The sequence below is a fragment of the Opisthocomus hoazin genome, chromosome 13 (genome assembly GCF_030867145.1).
Source record: "Opisthocomus hoazin isolate bOpiHoa1 chromosome 13, bOpiHoa1.hap1, whole genome shotgun sequence".
Classification (NCBI taxonomy): domain Eukaryota; kingdom Metazoa; phylum Chordata; class Aves; order Opisthocomiformes; family Opisthocomidae; genus Opisthocomus; species Opisthocomus hoazin.
In genome coordinates this window covers 26,757,419-26,772,189 of record NC_134426.1, presented here as the reverse complement: position 1 = coordinate 26,772,189, position 14,771 = coordinate 26,757,419, and the positions used below count along the sequence as shown (strand labels likewise).

Sequence of the window (14,771 nt, the reverse complement as noted above, 5' to 3'; positions counted from 1 at the left end):
GTTGACTACAGAGGGTAATTTTCAATTTTTGCTAATCTGGCTAACACTTGCTCTGGTGAGACAGGGAACAACCTAGCACAGAGCAAAGACAGCCTGGTGGCCAAAGCATGAGAAAAGGCAATCGCTTGTAGGCTCCAAATAAGCCCGTCAGAATGAGTTGGTTCTTTCAGTCAAGAAGGGGCCAAGGGGCACCAAGTTTCCTAAATGGAGTTCAAGCTTCAGAAGCTCAACAGAGGATATAAGCCTTGCAATGGGAAAGCTGAACACACGGATCCCAAAGGGGTAACATCAGCACAGCTAACAGGCAAATCAGCCCTTGTCACCTTTCAGAGCTGCAAAAGGATTGCAGGTGCTGGTCCAGGAACAATTCCACTTATCTCCCCACATCCGATTAGAAAATAAAGGCATTACAACCAGTTTCTTCCAAAAAATAACCTTTATTGTCTTTGTTGTAAATATAAAAAATACATTGCACAATTTAACAGACCTACTGAAAAGTGCTACATATTAACAGCACAACAGAAGTTGTGTCATGCAACAGAACAGGAACCCTAGGCAAAGCAAGAGCACAACCTGAAGTCCTCATACCGCCAAGCTTGCTTCTTTTTTTGCCTTTTTTTAACAAGAATGAACTCCATTCACTTAAAACACATTTAAATACAAGGTTAGAAGAAGAGCAATTTATTAATTGAATTCTTTATTAAAAGGCTTGCTCCTAACATTGATGTCTTTTGATTCAAAATCTTATTCATGTTGGAAAAGTTCAGATATAAAAGCAGTTTAGCCAATGGCTAGAAAGTCATTTGATTCTATACCTAAGACATGTTTCTTTGTCACTGAACCAAGTTTTGTGGATCGATCCACAATTTGGTACTACCACTTCTGCTCTAACACAGTAAATGAGCATGAAATCCAACCAAGAATGAAACGAAAGGAAACTTCAGTACTTAACTGATGTTGTGGGAACAACACTAGGGCCCTATAAAAGAAAAACCTCCAGAACAAATTATCTCCTCTGCAACTGAAGTGTATAAATTGAGGAGTAATAGGAAAACTTCTGTTACACCACCTAATTAAAAAAACTCTTAGAAGCAATCAACAGCTGTCCACAGTCCTCCGAGACTGGTATGACTGAATCCCTACAGCACCTAAACCAGGTATCATCAGCCTTTTGATTCTGGGTGTTTTTCCATGCAATAAAGGTGGAAAGGAACCAAAAATGACAGACAGACAGAAAGAAAAAGGTCAAAATAGTTAACAACCTATTCTATTTTCAGCAGTATCTTCTAGTTGGCAACATCAAGGCAAGAATTATCCACTCCAGAAACAAAGAAAGTGAAACAGCTTTCAAATAATTTGTACTACAAAAGCATTATCTTACTGAATGTTTCTGCAGCGAGCTTCCCTCTCCTGCTCTCAAAATTAGACACCAGGTAAAAGGATATAATTTTCCAAAGCACTTTGAAAGCCCTTTGTCTTTTCAAGCCATTCCAGATTTGGAAACTTGAGCATCTGCTTATTTCCCGGCTTTCTGTCAAACTTGTGGTATGACAATGTGTACGCGTGTGCGTATGTGACCCTGCACATGCGAGGGGAGGACGGTGAAGTCAGCAGGAAAGATGCAATTTTTTCCATAGATAGACAGAATTTTTCACAACCTCAGTTTCAAAGGGACGCTGTAATGCCACGCAGATAAAATCCTCTCAAAACCCAGGGAAGCCCCACTTTGTCAACTCACTGAATCTTCCACAGAGCACCGTATTAGGGGGAAGAACGTATGACTCAAGAGAAATCAAGTGCATACAGGATGCCAAGCTCTAAGGCACAGATGGAAACATTCTAATAAGTGTCCCTTCAAGGAAGGCTTCCTGAGGGGTCTAGAAAAGCATGGAAGAACATGCCAATCACGTCAAATGGTATTAATTAAGAATCCTTTGGTTTTGTGCAGAGATCAGATCAGATGAAGTACACGCTTGTCTCTCTTCCTGCTACTCATTAATTCCTTCAGTTCTAGTTTGCTCCTGGACTTTCACCACTTATTCCTCCTGCTAACGGGGAGCATCACACAAGCCTAATAACTATGTCAGATAACGCACAAGTTCTCCAGAACTTATGTTTGGGGTAGGGGCCATCTACAATATAGTGATTAGCAGAACTCAAGGTCAGAAGGAGCCACTAGACAATCTTAGTTTGACTACGTGCACATCCCAGGCCACACACATTTTATCTAGACACTTTCTTATTGAGTGAAATGTGTTGGATTTGACTGAATATGACTGGTATTCAATTATATGGTGATTCTTCAAAAGTTTAGCACCAATTCACTGAAAACAGACGTGCATCATCTGTAGTTCCGTGTAGGCTACAGGCACCGTGAGTCTTGCTTGTTTAAATATACTTTGGTGACACAGAGGAAACTAGATCGCTTAAATTAAGGGAGAGAGTGTTACCAAACTTTTTTTTTTTTAAAAAGAAATACAGTATTTAGACTCCTCAACGGGTAAGAAAGACAGACTAAGGAGTTCAAATATAAACCAAAGCAGAAAACTATGCAGGAATTAATACATACGTGGTCAATCTCTTTCCATACCAGTCCTCAGTACTTCTACTGTGCAGATGTGAGACACAATACAGCTTTTTCCTCCTGTTTCCAAATGAAGTGAAATCATACCCTTCACAAGGTTGATTGATGAAAGAAATCTGATTTGCAATACTAGGGTGACAAAAATACACTGAATCACTGCTTCAAAGAGCAGTCGCATCATTTCTGGTAATTGCACTATATGGAAAGTATCTTTTCACTTTTGCTTCCCTCCCTCCTACACTCTTGCCTAAGTAAGCAATCTTTGATTTAACTTTTTTCTCTTTACTATGTTAAGATTTGCATTCTTTTAATAGTGTCATGAGCCTGTTTCTCCACCACAAGTTATTAAAATAAGCACTTTCCCTCCAATTGTAACCAGCTCATGGTGCAATGAGCACAATGGTTTTTCCATCCACATCCAGATAAAAACTGCTAATGCACAGAATTTTTAGCAGTTCAGTCACACTACCCCTTCCTATTCATTTAACGTCCCTTTCAGCTTCCAATCCATTCGCTGAGATCCGAGATGTTCGGATTTAAGCTTAGAAGTTGTCCCGGTACAACTTCCTTGTGCTTTGAAGTATGCTTGTAGTGCACTTTGCTTATTGAGACAAAACTCTCATGTCATTGATAATAGTAATGGGAAAAATCAAGCACAATCACTGCCTGATGAGCAGGAGACCACACTGCAGGGGAGGCATTACAGAAACTGTTCATCTGAAAAGTACAGCAAAAATACAAGTGGGTCTGTTCTTGGATAATTTGCCTATTGATTTCTTTCTAGAAAACCGGATACATATTTTTAACATGCAAATATGCATGTAGATATCTATGTATCTCAATGAGATAGCCCAGTAGAGAAAGAACTTGAGGGATGTTCCCCAGCTAATCACAGTGTTAAATGACTTCACTGGAATCAAGTTCACAACCAATGACAAAAACAGGAAGATTTAAAGCACTGGTTGAAAAAAGCATTTACACTTACTCAACACTATTTTATCCAGATGCACCCCAAAGAATATTGCTTAATTGATTACAACATTATGTACGAAAGACCCAAATATGGATCCCCCCAGAAAATCTACTCGCTATTTAATTACTACGACAACCTTTATACATTATTTCAACAAACCATTCCTTAGCCGAGGCCTGAATTTTTGTTGGTTCCTCGTTTGTCTGCACAGCTACAGAAAGGCATGTTGGTACTGCAGTCATGCCACTTTGCCTTCTCCTTCGGCTCCTTTCCCCTCCTCGCAGTCCCCTTCAGCCCCCAATTCCTCAACTCATGGTACTTCTGCACAGGGAGAGGGCCCTAGGGTTAACCTTCCGTGCTTTTCTTCTTGCTACAGTCCTGCTCACACGTAAGTGAACTCTGCAATGAAAGCCATTAGCTGCAAAATCTCAGGACAAAGAATAAAGAGAAATACTCCCTGTGCTTAGTCCCAGCCCCCAAGCCTATTGTTTCTTTCTAAACTTTGGCCTGCCACGTGGAGAAGGTTGGGGACAATGCAGAGGACAAACTACATCCCAAGAAGGAGAAGCTACTGACCCCACTTAAGCATGCGCAATGCCCAAATGTTTTAGGTGCTCCTCATTTTAGCCCTGTGATCGCCTGCTCATCACCTCCAGGCAGCCTGCTTCTGAAACTGGAAGAAAACTACTCAGGGGAGGCACCCAGGAAACGTTACTCACAGTTTGCATAGCTCTTAAGAATCTGAATCAAGCCGTGAGTGGAATTACAAGGGTCATAGGATCATTCCAGACTAAGAACAATCAGCTGGAATGAATATCCCGGTGCTGTCTCAGGATGGACAGATGATCACTGCTGTAACGAGACCAAGTTTATCTGCTGCAGCGCACAGTGCCTGCTGAGACTGTCACAGAAAAATGTTATGCAGTATTTTGGTTTTTAAACATATCTTAACATGTTTTAGAATTCATGTTGAACATAACCTTCCCATACAGACCAAATTCGCTAAGTCCTTCAGGTTTTTCAGATAGAAGGCAAAAAGAACAAGCAGAAAAGATGAAGAAGCAAAGAACTGACTATAAGTCCATGTGGTTTGATATAGTTTCTGAGATAACAAAAAAGCCAATTTCTTAACATTATAAACTCAATTCGTGTCTCTGAAGCGCTACTACATGTATCTATGGATGTGTTTTATATGTGCACATTTTATGAGGAAGGCAGCTGAACTCTGCGGAGTGCAAGAAAAAGGTTCACAGATTCAATGGGTATGAAATTCATGTATCTATCCTAATTTCAGAATCTATGCAATATAAAACTCCTTTGCTGCACTTGCTGCACAGCCTGCTACTCACCTGCAATGGCTATATCAAGAAAAATCATAAAAATCAGCTACTTTATTTGCTAGAAAATAAAGCATGTCTCGAAACTGATCATATGCAATGATACACTCAGTAAAATAAAAATACACAAAAAAAGCCTGAGATTTTAATTCTAGTATTTTTGCCACGAGAGTTGATATCATTGATGGATTTTTCTTCTCCTTTGGTTTTTAATATGATCCTGTTTAACAATTTTCACTATTCAAGTAAAACAAATGGAACTGAATACCAGATAACAAAATAAAAAGCACATTTTGTTTCACAAAATCGAAAGTGTATTTCCCCTTGAAGAGAACATTCCTTGGTGTACAGGATTTACACTTCAGAGTACTTAGTACTTGAAGCTGTTTCATAGAAATATATTTGTTGCATATAGATGCATGCTGCATTGATGGAGATATATTGCTGCCTGCAGGACTCAAACCTGCTAAATTTACCTGAGCTTGGTGTTTTTTCACTTAACGGAGTACAGCACAGCATTGAAGAGGAATCAAAATGTTATGACAACGTTGCATCACACTTCCACGTATTCTGAAGGCAGAGCCTGATGCCCTGAACAATGTCTCGGGTGATGGAGAGAATTCTTTCTAAAGTGCACCAACTGAAAGCAGACTCGCCAGGCTGCTAGACTGGCAGGTTCTCCACCCCTTGTATAAGCAACTCATTGTCTTTGGTTGTTAGGTTTCGCCAGTGCTTTTGTTCATCTTGGTAACTGCCTCAGCGGCTTGCTCTGGCAGGCACGATGGATCTGACAGAATTGAGGTGGTTGTACTTAGATGCCGGAGGGTGTTCAGCACCACTATAAAAAAAAAAAAAAAAAAAAGATCAGAGAATTATCAAGAAAAGCCACCAGTCAGACTGCCAACAGACCAACAGATACATGCAGGACAGCCTGCAGGTACTGCAAGGCTGTTACACATGACAGAATTAAGGAATCACTTGTGCAAAACATGTACTCCTCCACACACAGCGACAGCAAGAAACAGAAGTGCAAGAACTGTGCCCAGGGAACAAGCAATAGAGATCCAGGACTTTTAGCCAAACACCTGTTTCTTCTACAAAAGAGAGTACCACTTGACAATTATAACTCTAAATGTAAATACTTGCTGAACAGTCAGGGGGAAAGGATCAAGCAATCATGCCCAAACAGAAGGTCATTCCAAAGCTAAATATAAATCTCAGAAGTCTTCCTTTATAATGAGATAAATCACACTGTCAAACTTACTCCAACTAGAGTGAAGTATTTGAAATTTAAATGCAGCTTGAAACTGTTTAAATTCTGGTATCTACATCCAGCAATTCGGGGTTTTTTTTCCTATTCAGCGTTAAGCATGCAACCAAGTGTCTTCACAGTCAAAAGAGTTTCTTATTTTTCCACTGAGATAATAAAAAGGAACTGGAAGTCATATTCAGCATCATGTGCTTGCTTTATCATCCTCTGACTTTAAAGAAATAGTATTACATATGGTCTGACTTCCTACGATGTGGAGTAACTGCTGGATAGAAGTTGACTTACTTGGCCTCAGAACAGGAAGAGAACAGTGCTGATCCAACCAGTCCATTGCAGTTTGATTCAGATCCTTAAAGCTTGCTGCGCAAAACATCCCATTGAAGGAGTCAAACAGTGGCTTAATAATAATGCTGAACTGCAAATCATTGAATGTTAAGGGAGACAACAAAGGAGGAATTCAAAACATTCTATTGGAAAGACTACGACGGCTCAGTCTGCAGAGAAAACAATGGGCTTCTAAAGGGACTTCAACTACTAGAGGGATTGTAACACTTGAAAAAATATTTTTTAAAATTTGTAACACTAAGACAAAGGAAAAAATTGAACCTCAGTTCATAGTTATACTCATCATTTTTTGCAGAATTCCTGTAAAACTCACCTGGTCTCCTACAAACCAACTGCATGCTTTGGCACTGTTGCAAGCATGCGAGTACCTGAAGCTTCTACACACATGTAATCCTTATTTCTACCTTTTTCATACAACACAGGTGCTTTTATAGCAAAAGGATACAGAAGCCTTAGTATAACCACACCCCTCTTACCACAGCACACCACAGATGTGTCCAAAGTGGGGGACCTGGCTGAGTCTTGCCTGGCAATAGTGAGTCCAGCACAGGCCAACAGGGCAAGTATTCAGCCAATTTCCCAGGCAGATTTTTCAGCAAACACTCAAATTCTCTACTATTGCAGCTAAACAAAGACTTCAAAGTACCTAAGCATATTCTCCAAGATGATCGATGGTGTGGTAAGGATTTCCCCACCAAGGACTAGACTTGCTGATCTGCGTTTATGTGGACCAGAAGAGCAGCAAGCTGAGGACTGTCAGGCTTTTCTTTTGGCTCTCTATCATCACAGTTTGGAAGGATGGGCCCGGAGTTGGCAACAAGCTTCTTGGCAGAAAAGGAGCAGGCAGAATTCTTAGCATGTAGTGTATTAAAACATACAGAGCTTCAGTTGGCCCCAGCTCCCAGGCTTTGAGATGAGCTTTCCTGGAATGGTCACCGTATTTGAACTGAAAACAGCTTGTTGTAACATCACCATGATAATTCACCAAGAAGATTCCAGCTTACAGGTACACTAATCTCAGAAGCTGGTGGGATGATAAAACTCATCTGAAGGGTCAGAATCTGTGGTTTTACCATGTTACTCCAGATGGGATTTCCTGACTACAGTCAGCAGCATGTGAGAAACTGGCCCAAGCCAATCGCAGCACTGTCAGGCACGCCCGTCTTTCTCACTGTGGCTAACAATCAAGATCAGTCTAACCATTGCCTGGCATACTTTAGGGGATTTCATGCCCTTATAGACTTTTACAGAGTGACTGGAAGAACAACATGGGTACTATTTTATCGATATTCTAATATTCAAGAGTATTCTATTCTTGGGTTATCTCTAGTAGTCCAAGATCAGATCACTCATTTCCCTCCTACATGCAACAGAAACTATGGTATTTTCATATTTGTAAGGAAACTGCCCTTCGCTCGCTGACAGTCATTTCAGTAGGAGGAGATTTTTTATTATCATTGTTATTATTAGCACTCACCCCTGGAGCTTGTCATTCTGAAGTATGTCAGCATGTATTAAGAATTCAATTCAGCCGTTAGAACAACTCTGCCATCACAGTTACATCCTGACTTGTAAAGGGAAGTTTGGGAACGTTCCTTTGCCTACCAACCTGCTTTCACCAACTACAAAAGCCTTTGCCTTTCCCAAAAGCCAGCTACCCAAAATCACATCTTCATCTCTGATAACCTCTGCCACAAATCTCTCCCTTCCAAATTCTGGAGCTATTTAACATTTTGGAGCAGCATAAAATTAAACACACTATCCAGTCAGCAAACATGTGTGGGATTTGTCTTTAAATAATGATCTTCATTGTATTAAAGACCACTGTTTTAAAAATTCACTTGAAACTGTTCCAGAGTTAATAGTGCTGTAGAATCCAGAGGTTCCACAGCTGCACCGGCTCTAAGGTACCAGAGACTGTGCGAGATCTTGCTGAGAATTTTTTCCTTCTTTGCTGAGAATTGTTTCCTTCTAAAGGAGAGTATCTTTCTAGGGCCATTATCAACCAGGAAAACACCAAATAAAGCATTTTTACACATCAGAGTATTAAAAATGCTGTACTTCATACATGTGCATATATGTTCAGATTATCCAGGTACTTAAGGAGTGGATAATGAGCACAAAACACAAACACACAAAATATAAAGTGCAAATAAATAGCTATATGAACATATGAAGTTTAATGGGAGAAGCGAAACTTAACACTTCTGCTCATTGCTGATTAATAATATCCCTGAACTGATTCAAGCTAATAACATTTGATCTAAACTAGTTAAGTCTGTACAGCACAGCACAAATGCAGCTAACCTGGTTCCATCCTCAGCTTGTGTCTTTCTACCTCCTGCATTATCATTCACTTACAAGCACAGCTGCCAGAGGCAAAAGAGAAGCTAAGCTGATTCATTGTTGTAACAACAGACAAATAAAAGAGAGGAGAGAGATGTTAAGTTTTTAGAATTGTCATTGCAACGGTTTGAATAATTTTTCATAATAATTTTTTCTTTTTCCAAAATCTGTTACTCTCTGTTCAGTTTTTACAAAAGACTACAAGAGCTACACTTACAGAAGCAGTCCATGAAACATTCCTTGCAGTACAATAATCCACCAAGAAAACCTTGACTTTGTATTGTATTTGAGTTTCTTGTTACCTCCCATACTTTAAGGTGAGCAAGTTCTGCCTTGTGACAGCCTGTAAGGCAAGAATTCACATCCACATATAGATGTGAATGAAAACTGAGAACATACGCTATTTAAACTACTTGGCTTAAAGTCACAGCATCAGAATCCAGAGTTCTTGCCTCCAAACGTATCAGTACCAAACCTCAGTTCAGCAGGTTGATAGAAAAGGATACAATCCAAAACTTCCAGTTCTGCAGGGTCCTGCTTCTCACATACTCGTCAAACATCTTCCTCATGGGCTCAAGTCTTTGCCGTGTTATGACAACCCCGGTAGCAGGTAGCTGCTGTTGACAAGAACTGAAAAGAAGATGTTCTGAGGTCAGAACCCCCACCAGAAAGGTCACACCTCTCTTCCAGACTAAATTCTGTCCAGGCAAAAGTGTGTATCCCCAGTATCCTTGACCGAGGTGGCTTCCAGTGCAAGACCCCCCAGGGATGTAGCTGTTATAGCCAAGAATACATACTGTTTTCCAAACAATTTTGTCTACATTCACGCAACAAAGCCATTTCTCAAGCTGCTACACACTTGTAATTACAAGCAACAAAACTCAAACTAAAGTATAAGACAGAACAAAGTAGGTTTTGGCACCCAATTACAAAAAGGCACATTAGGAGTCAAGAAAAAATTTACAGAGTTACTCCTAAGCAACGTTACACAAGAAAATGTTACAAAGATTCTTAAGAAACAGATCAATTTAAAATAAAACCAGACGTCATCATACTTCAAAGAAAAATAAAAAGATTTTGATTTGCTGATAAGTCTAACATAATGTCTGAGCCTAACCCTTCTGTGGATGGAAGAAAAACCACTGGGGTTCTCAACATGCTTTGCAATCGCACATAACTACCATAAACCCACAGAGGAAACCAAGGTACCAGGAAGGTGAAGTGCCTTATCAGGGTTATGTTCAGACAGTGCCTAGCTCCTTGATTCCAAGGTCCTGCGTCTTATGTACCCAACCATATTTTCCTATAAAACTTGACTGCATTTGGAAAGAAAACTGCAGCAAAGCCATCACAAAGAATAAGAATGTTTGATCACCCAGTGAGCCTAGCTTTAAAAAACCATCGTCACTGGCGGCTTCTCAGAATTATTCTGATTTTCTGCATCTTTTCTGATGCTGCCACTGCTGTGCATTCATGCTCAGAGCTTGCTGAAAATCCATACGGTTTGCTACTAATGCCCATCTCACAGCAATTGTGCTTTTTGTTTGGAAGTTGGTAGCAACTCTAGTTCTGTTTAATACCCATCTGTCGTTTGGCACGGCATCCGAGGCAAACGTCCCCCGTTGCTGACCAAAGCAACATTCAAGCTGCTCTGATTCATTACAGAAATTTCCCCAAATCTCACATGATGGTAGCGTTTAGCTCCTCGATTTCTTCCCGAAGGCGCCTGGTTTCCTCTTGCATCTGTGCTCTTTCCTGCTGTAGTTTAGCGATATATTCTACTGTTTTCTGGAGCGTGATTGCATGGCTGATCTAGACCAAACACAAACATAGAGCTCACTTTCTGGAACAAAGCTAGACAGATGAAGAGTTTGCCACTAACCTGCTGTAACACCTAGAAGAGCACTTCAGCACCTTTTCTTAAGTTTCCTTCACTGTGTGCAAAAACACACAGATAGTCAGACTGAAACACTGAACTCTTCCTTTCTCTGACTCCTGTTTGCACACCAGTACAGAGAAGTGTAGTGGTTGTTTTCTTCCACAAATTACATTTTTGCTAAGTCACTGAAAGAAGTATTTTAATAACTTAAAATGGTTTATTTCATTACCTATCCTCTTAAAAATATTCACAGTTCTTACTGAAGTACTGAAGGATGTGCTACACCTGCTGATAGGTTTATGGTGCTGCTAAAAGCATTGTTTGAAGCTGACTATATAGATTATTTCATTTGGGAAGTTATTAAACAGAATGTAACATAGTCTAGCTATTGCCAAAGGAAACAGAAAATGTCACAGTTATTTTTAAAAACAGTCTTAAGCTTTGAGAAAAGAATTAAAAATCTGTACTTGAGAAAGAAATTAATCAACACATTTTACTAAAGCTGAGTTTTCAAAACTGACTACCTTTCAAACAGGCTATTCAAATCAGGAAGTGAAATTCTGACAACTTACAGCCTAAATGTATAAAACTACAAAATTTATGTAACCAAAATCAACATGCTGTACAATAAGCTTTCATATTTCCCACGTTTCAAAAGGTACCGGTATTTAAAGGACATTTAGAATTTTGTTGTGCAGACAAGCCCGTGTTTCCATTATTTTGATTTCAATTTAGTGAACTAAGTTAACTAGTGTAACCAGAATATGTTCTTAATTTGGACAGAGACATTTGACAAAATGAAGTCAGTTGGGAATTTTTGTCTCCTGTCAATCTATGCACAAAAGACAGGCAATGGGGAAAAAAAAGCCCTGAGAATATCTGCAAGGCTGTGGGCACAGGGCCAAATTTAAGAAAAAATCTCATCAGACAAGACTCGTTCAATGTTTGAAGCTGCATATGAAGAACAAATCAAGCACTTTCACACACTTTTTTGACAACTATAAGCCATGGAGTTATCACCCTTCCCTTTCCAAGTCCCTCACTTCAAGTACCTTCACTGACTGACTGCCATTTTCAGTCAACAGTGAAGAAATTAAATTTATTAACAAGTCTTTCTAGAACGGCTCTTTCTTACATTCCATACTAAACTGTTAGTGCTGCCAAGGTACTCACCAACTTGGAGTTGGTTGGAACCAAGCTCTTCAGAGTACTGAAACCATTCTTGATATTAAATCTTCGTTTTTGTTCTGAAATATGCTTCATTCTTTGATTCTGCATAAATAAAATTAGCTCATTCTATGTTGTTCTCCTTTACAGTTCTACTGCTATTTCAGCTATTCAAATTCAGTGTCATTTTTGTTGAAAGCCACATGACTACAAATTTGCAAACAATGATTTAAGTTATTAAAAAGAACTGTCCAGTATATTAAATTTCATTCCAAACCTTGTCAGGTTTTCTTCCTAAAGTAAAAATTCCCATTTAAGAACGGTACACAATTTCCTTTTCTGAAGTCAAATTCCAATTTTTGAGGCATGTGATTAGTTCGGATCTTGTTGAAGCCTTTAAGTTTAAAACAGTCCATATGATTCATTCCTAATATATACATAATGTCTACTGATGTAAACAGGCAGCTTGACAAAAATAAAAGAGAAGAAGAAAAAAGAATCCACAACTCTGTCCTGTCCTGAGGATAAAGGCTTTGTCAGGAATTGACATTTTCATCTGTAGCATTAAAAATTTAGAAGTTGTTTCCACCAAAATCCTGGGATGAAAATATGGAGTTGGCATTTTGAGGACGCATTCTCAACACGGCTAGGCTTTCCAGCGGTAGCTCACCATCACCCAATTTTATGATGCAGGAAGACAGTGTAATAAAGCAGTGAAATGGCTGCCCAAAGCCACAGAAAATGCAGGTTCAAGAGCACAACTGAGATTTCCAGTGCCCTCTAAGCTTTGCCAAACTGAAAAAAACAATGGTATGGAATTGTTCAGTCTAACACTGCAGAGGAGCAAAAGAGCATACATCTAGAGACTGGCAAACATCACTGTTTCTCTCTCGTCTTACAGGAGATTTACTGACAGTACACACGCAAAGCAGGTGAGTTTAAACAGCTATAAAGCCCATCTGCTTGCAGTGCCCCTACTTTTAAGAACACTCCTCCATCTAGTGGCCACTTTCCCACCATCGGCCAGTCCTAATAATTTGTTCCTTTGTTAACCTGCTCTCTAGTAGCAAGCACAGGCTGCAACTACTCATTGCGAGCATTTATGCCAAGCAAAGAACTTTTACGAGCACCCTGCAGCACACTCAGCAAGTGGCAGTTCTGATTCTCCTCTGCAGCCAAGCTAGAACTGAGTGCACTGACTGGCTGCAAGTGTTCAAACTTACCTTTCTGCCCTGGGAGTAATCAGCTGACATCAACTCAGAGTATACAGAGCCAGAGAAGCCAAATGAGGCTGGCACTTGCAAAATGGTTAAGTAACACTCCCTTTCACAACAGAACCAATGAGAGGGTTTTCCTGCATCGGCTGTTTTTTGTGGAGAAGCTTCTCATACCGTCACAGAAAGTGTTCTGACAAGGTCAGTTTGTGTATGAGGTACAGCCAGCTTTCAGATGCTATCTCTAGACCGCCAAGTTCTTACCCCAGTAATTCTTGAGGTGTTTTACAGCTGTAACTTGTAGAGTCTGTGGAGCTGCTTCTCTGTGGAGCAGCATAGCATCACTGGAGACATGTAAGTAACTCAGCAGGTCAAGAACTCCCCCTCCAGCGATGGCCAGAGCCCTGCAGACCTGAAGATCCCCAACAGAACAATGGCAAAAAGCCACAGTTCAGAAAACTAAGCCTGAAACCTTTGACCAAGTAAACTGAGACCTGTCATAACGCTCCTGTGAGCCACAGTAGGAACTGCTGTCATGACCGTAAGGACCTGCAGAGGTACATTTAAGCCTGGCCCCTCTGGTGACACAACCCTGAGGAGCAGAGCAGATTATTAAAGTCTGACATGTTGAACTGAACAGAGCAGCACAGATGCAGCGCAAGCTAAGCCTAAGGCACAAATACTCCACTGTTCCTAAAGCACAATTTACTCTCTAGTCCATGCTCAGACATCATGGCAGAAAAGTAGCTACAAAGGCAAAGAAGAAAAGCACCTCAAACGAAAGGACACACACCTTAATTGCAGCCGTATTAGGGTCAGTGGAAGGTTTTCCTGAGCAGCTGTTCTGGGAAGACTGTGGACTGGGGCTCTGCTCAGAGGTGCAGGGGGAAGCCTGGCCTGAATTCTGACAGTCTCGGCCTTCATGAAGGAAGAAAGACAAGTCACATGAACAAACAACTTTTTGTAGCAAATGCAACTGCTGAGAAGTTTCTATTCAGAATTGAACTGAAATGCAGTCGGCAACCAAATTATACTCATTGATGCAGCAACCACATGCTAGAAAACGTCAAGATTGCTGGGAAAGCTTAGTATTTCATGGCACAAGGCTAATACATCCCCAATAGCGATATGTAATAGTCCTTTCAAACACGCACACTTCAGCAAAGGCATGTTGAGTGTGTAGGCTGCAATTCCATCGTCCTGCTAGACTCCCCCATTTTGAGGCTGTGGGACATGACAGTAACACAGGCCATTTACCAGCAAAACCAGCATATGTCTCAAACCAGCCCAGACACCGCTCTAGCAACACGCATGCAAAAGGAGTCTTTGCACTTACCTATTGTTAACAAGGATTGTGTCTGAGATCCTCCAATCAAAGTTATAGTTATGATACTGAACAACAAACCTATTCAGCACTTTCTACACAGATGCCTTTCACATGGGTTTAATTTCTTGGCGACTACGACAGTACATCCTTTTAGAAAGGAGCCACTTACAGGAAGCACAAAATTGCAGTTTGCGGGAACACTGCACAGTAGTTTAAGACAAAAACTGCAAACAGCTGGATGCAACCGAAGCTGCAGGGTAGAAAAGCCTAAAAAGCTTTTCCTTCAAAAATTACCCAGGGATCCTCAAGGCCCATTTACACCCTGCCTA

General features: G+C 40.4%; 1 protein-coding gene across 3 annotated transcripts in view; it reads right to left on the bottom strand.

Annotated features, from left to right (window-relative positions):
• Positions 1-430: 430 nt before the first annotated feature.
• The window catches only part of MLXIP (MLX interacting protein), a 52,698-nt gene continuing 38,357 nt past the window's right edge, over positions 431-14,771 (bottom strand). For 2 of the 3 annotated variants that reach the window (XM_075434558.1, XM_075434559.1), the window contains 6 exons: positions 13,909-14,033; positions 11,908-12,006; positions 10,540-10,667; positions 9,362-9,485; positions 6,450-6,579; positions 431-5,732 (listed from right to left, as the gene is read on the bottom strand). In XM_075434558.1, the coding sequence (XP_075290673.1) occupies positions 5,611-5,732; positions 6,450-6,579; positions 9,362-9,485; positions 10,540-10,667; positions 11,908-12,006; positions 13,909-14,033 (728 nt within the window). In that variant the 3' untranslated portion in view covers positions 431-5,610. Of the gene's footprint in view, positions 5,733-6,449; positions 6,580-9,361; positions 9,486-10,539; positions 10,668-11,907; positions 12,007-13,908; positions 14,034-14,771 lie in introns of those variants that run through there. The other variant, XR_012765417.1, reaches the window with a different exon arrangement.